The sequence below is a fragment of the Octopus bimaculoides genome, chromosome 24 (assembly GCF_001194135.2).
Source record: "Octopus bimaculoides isolate UCB-OBI-ISO-001 chromosome 24, ASM119413v2, whole genome shotgun sequence".
In the NCBI taxonomy this organism is placed as follows: domain Eukaryota; kingdom Metazoa; phylum Mollusca; class Cephalopoda; order Octopoda; family Octopodidae; genus Octopus; species Octopus bimaculoides.
Genome location: NC_069004.1, coordinates 27,114,779 through 27,119,513, shown reverse-complemented (window position 1 = coordinate 27,119,513; position 4,735 = coordinate 27,114,779). Strand labels below are relative to the sequence as shown.

Sequence of the window (4,735 nt, the reverse complement as noted above, 5' to 3'; positions counted from 1 at the left end):
TATATATATATATATATATTAATATATATATATTGTAATGAAGCGTATCTAAAAGATCCTACCATGCTAGCGATAGTAGTCAAAACTTGACTGCTATATCTAGCAAGGTGGTATCTTTTAAATACCTTAATTATAATTTTAATAATAATTATTACCTATAAGGTTTTTATCCCATGCTGGCCACTTGATATGATCGGTATACTTATTTATAAATATATATACGACGGGCTTCCATAGAGCAGAGTCTCTGCGTACCAGATTCTCTCACAAGACATTGATCGCCCCAAAGGTATTGTAGCAAACACTTACTCAAGGTACAACTCAGTGGAATTGAACCGGAAACCACGTGGTTTGAAAGCGAACTTCTTAACCACAAAGCCATGCCATTGTTTATGTTGTGATTGTAAGTACTCAGGTTAATCCCAATTAAGATGATCGACGATAAAGTCTTCCAGCCATGGCCATGCTTTCGAATGTATTTCAGATAAACAATGTTGTTTAATGTCTCCTTTCCAATTTAAGACGAAGGAGTGTGATTTCGAAAAGAATTTACAGCATTTTCTGTCATTGGTGGAGCTACACGACAAGGGTTCCAGTTTTGGCTGGGAGAGAGTGATGTTGTTGTTGTTGTTGGTGGTGGTGGCAGTAGTGTTTTATTATGATATTGTGGTGCTGTAACAGCCTAGAACCGCAATTTCTTCTCTGTAGAGATGGTAATATGTTGTGCTACAACCGCAGATTGTTGTGGTGGTGATGGGGATGTGGTGGTGATGGGGATGTTGTACCGTTGTGATGTTGCTGCTGTTTAGAGACACCTTTGACTCGCTAGTTTTTATTTAGTTTTTCCTCTTCAACGTCTAGTCAATGTATAATGTACTCTAAGTTCGGCTGAAGGCAAAAATTAGCTTCTGAAAGAACAAAAGGCAGGAAAAAATAACCAGAAAAATCATAACAAACAGCCACGACAAAAACAAGACAGAACGAAAAAAATAAAACAAGAAACACCACCAATGAAAACATAATACTAATACTAATAATAATAACAACAGTAATAATAATAATAATAATGATAATAATAATAATAATAATAATAATAATAATAATAATAATAATAATAATAATAATAATAATAATAATAATAATAATAATAATTATTATTATTATGAAACAATTATTTCTGTTTCAATGAAATAAAAGGAAGAAAAAAATTCGAAAGTATCTTAAGAAGAGAATATAATTTCATGAGATGTGTTCTACATTTCCATTTACAGAATCATCAGTAAATGAAAATGAAAAAAAAACTAAATTAAAAATAAATAAGAAATAGAAATAAAAATAACTAAATAAAAGTGAAACAATAAAAAAATAACTATTAAAAATATGATGCAAAACATAATCTAGTATGTATCGTTTCAATTTTAGCTTCTGTATTTAGAAAAAAGTAAATACAAGCGAAAAACATTCTGAGTAAACAAAAACATATATATTTAGATATATGGAGGTCAATAGGTGTCATAATACTTCGTAGTATTTTTGCTTCAAGTAATAACTGAGGTGTTTTGTTATCGTTTATATAAATTATGTTATTAAATATACAGTGGGAGGCTGTGAGTTGGCGGATTCATTAGTACACCGAACAAAATGGTTACTGGCATTTATTCCAACTCTTTACGTTATGTGTTCAAACTCCGCTGAGGTCGACTTTGTTTTTTTATTCCCTTTCGATGGGTGGGAGAGCGGGTTGATAAAATAAGTACTATTTGTGTCCTATCTTGGGGATCGATGTTATCGACTTCCTTCTCCCTTTAAAACTTGCTGGCCTTGTGCCAAAATTTGAACCGATTATTAAGTACACTAGCAGAAAAACCGCCCTCCGGTCGGTTTTCTGCTGGCATATGTGTTGCGTATATTAATATTATATACACATATAGATATGATACATAAATTATAAACTAAATTAACAATATGCTCATGAATTGAACAAAGACTCTGTTATAGTTTATTCTGTAATCAGTAAAATAATCCATGATACATTTGAAAAAGATGATAATAAAAATTGGAAAAGAGATGAGACTGTCAAGGGAAAATGTTCATGAATCTTCACTTGAGTGAATTAGAAAATAGATGCTCTGCTGGGAATTAAGGAATTACATTTACCAATATGAAGAGTTGAGTTTTGCTAAATTATTGTTTCATTATATTCACTTATAGATGTCTTAAGTGTTTCTAGTGTCCCTTTCCTAGTAATTAAAAGAAGACTTAAATATATTTCAATTAAAAGAGAGTTATGAATGTCTCACATCACTGTAGAATTTTTTGGCAGTCACAACTGTCAGTAAATGGACCCTTTTCATTTATCTCGTTTAATATTTTTATATTTTCTTTTCCTGACGCTCTTGATAATGCAACATACATCTTACCATGTGCGAAGAATTGTGTTGGGAGATGATATTATGGACTAATTTCAAGGTGGTACTCCGTCTGTCTTTACGTTTTGAGTTCAAATTCCGCCGAGGTCGATTTCGCCTTTCATCCTTTCGGGGTCGATAAATTAAGTACAAGTTGCGCGCTGGGGGTCGATCTAATCGACTGGCCCCTTCCCCAAAACTTCGGGCCTTGTGCCTAGAGTAGAAAAAAATCATTAGCACGCCAGGCAAGGCACGTAGCGGCAGACGAAATACCACTAAGCATTTCGCCCGCCGTGCTAACGTTTCTGCCAGCCTGCCGCCTTAACCGACCTAATATTCTGGCGTTGTTTGGCTGAAGCTCAAACCTGATCAACCAGTTATGATCAAAAGCACTCCAACCTCGATGATTCACTTCTTTGAGTGTGTAGAGAAAAAATATCTTCCCAATTTACCCTTAATTTTTTTAAAAGGGTACGATATAATTTCAGAGTAACTTTGTTGCTGCTTTTTTCAGATCGAGCTACCACATACATGCACCAATGATAATCAACCTGATATATGATCACTAACATTGATGCATAGCTGAATATTTTGTGGTATGGAACAGTTCTTTAGGTTTACCCTTGTGCACGGCTGATACTATAGCTTATCGTCCTCCAAAGAATAAAATACAAAGTTTGGCATCGTCAGGATTTGATATCAGAACATACGAAGACACTGCTAAATTCTGCCAAGCTATTTAGTTGTGTGATGCACTATCGATTTTGTTATTCAACATCTCTTTATAGCTCCACGTTTTGGGTTCGATTAATCATTTTGGGATGGCTAAGATAAATCTGTGCTTTTGTATGGCTCTGAAACATGGTAAGCCACCTGCAGCAACTACAAGAAGATCCAGACCTTCATCAACAAATGTCTCCGGCAGATCCTCCATCTGAAGTGGTTCGCCAGAGTGCCAAACACCGACCTGTGGGAAAGGGCCAACCAGGAGCCCATACATGTTCAGATTAGACGAAGGAAATGGAGATGGATCGGACACACACTGCGGAAAGAACCCTCAAATGTGACACGACAAGCACTTAACTGGAATCTGCAAGAGAAAAGGAAGCGAGGACGCCCGAAGCAGACATGGAAGTGGAGCATTTTGGACGAGCTCAGGACTACCGGCCTGACATGGGAAGCAGCCAAGAAACACGCCAATGACCGCAAAAAGTGGAAAATAACTGTTGAGGCCCTATGCTCCACAAGGGGCAAAAATGATTAAGAAGAAGAAGAGAAGAAGATAAAGTATTTCTGAAGTACTTAGGCTGGTGGTATAAAATTAGCTCCTCCACTCAAAATTACTTGTACTTGAATCTGAAACCATTATTGCACAGCCCTATTTATGCAAAATATATTAATATATTGTCTCATGAGTCAATGAAGCAACACCTCCACGAAGCTGCTCGATGATCTATTAAAAATATCTGCAAATCTCATCCGACAATTTTAGAAAGAAGGCTACTGTGGTACTAAATACAAGAAAATGACGAGATGGCCATATCCAGATAATCTTTGATCAACTGTTTGCTGTCACAAAAGTCTGATAATTTTAGTCTTCTAATTTATATGTTTACATCAGAATAACTTAAACAGAATCGTTTGTGCATCATACAGAATATCCTGCAGTATTTGTTCCGGTTCTACAAGCTGATTTGAGTTCAAATCCCGCCCTGTAACTGAAACTTTGTCTTTTCTCAATTTGTGGTCGATAAAATAAAGTACCAGTTAAATGATGGTGATGATGATGATGATGATCGCCATCGTCATCATTATCACCACCACCACTACCACCACCATCACCGCCTCCACTGTCGCTACCTTCACCATCACTCCAATAATCATCATCATCATTATCCCCATTATCTTTTTTATTTCTCCCTTTTTTCCTTCCTTCCTTCCTTCCTTTATCCTTTCTTTCGTTCTTTCTTTCTTTCTTTCTTTCCATATAGCTGTCCCGTTTTCAGCAACCATGTTTGGTCTCAAGCCAACATGACACTTTCTGAGACTATAAAAAAAAAAGAATATCAAACAAAAAACAAAAAAACAAAACAAAAAGCCCCAACAATATAAAAAAGCAATAAAAATAAAACAAGCTCGTCAAAATACAAAGAAAAACGAAAACAAATGCACATTGTAAATTGCTAAAAGTAATATCTACATGTATTTCTATAGAATGTTATATTCTCTTCCATTACTGAAAGACCTCTAAATATGGGCATACGCATAAAACAAAACAAAGAAAGCGTATAAAAAAATATATACACTACAGCATACATAGTACATTG

The 4,735-nt window shown here is 35.2% G+C and overlaps 1 protein-coding gene across 1 annotated transcript in view; it reads left to right on the top strand.

Moving 5' to 3' along the window:
- Positions 1-4,735, top strand: part of LOC128250712 (uncharacterized protein DDB_G0292186-like) — a gene marked incomplete at both ends in the record, with an annotated part of 104,409 nt that overhangs the window by 44,860 nt on the left and 54,814 nt on the right. The window contains 1 exon segment of the mRNA XM_052976429.1: positions 1,000-1,152. Coding sequence (XP_052832389.1) covers positions 1,000-1,152 — 153 coding nt within the window.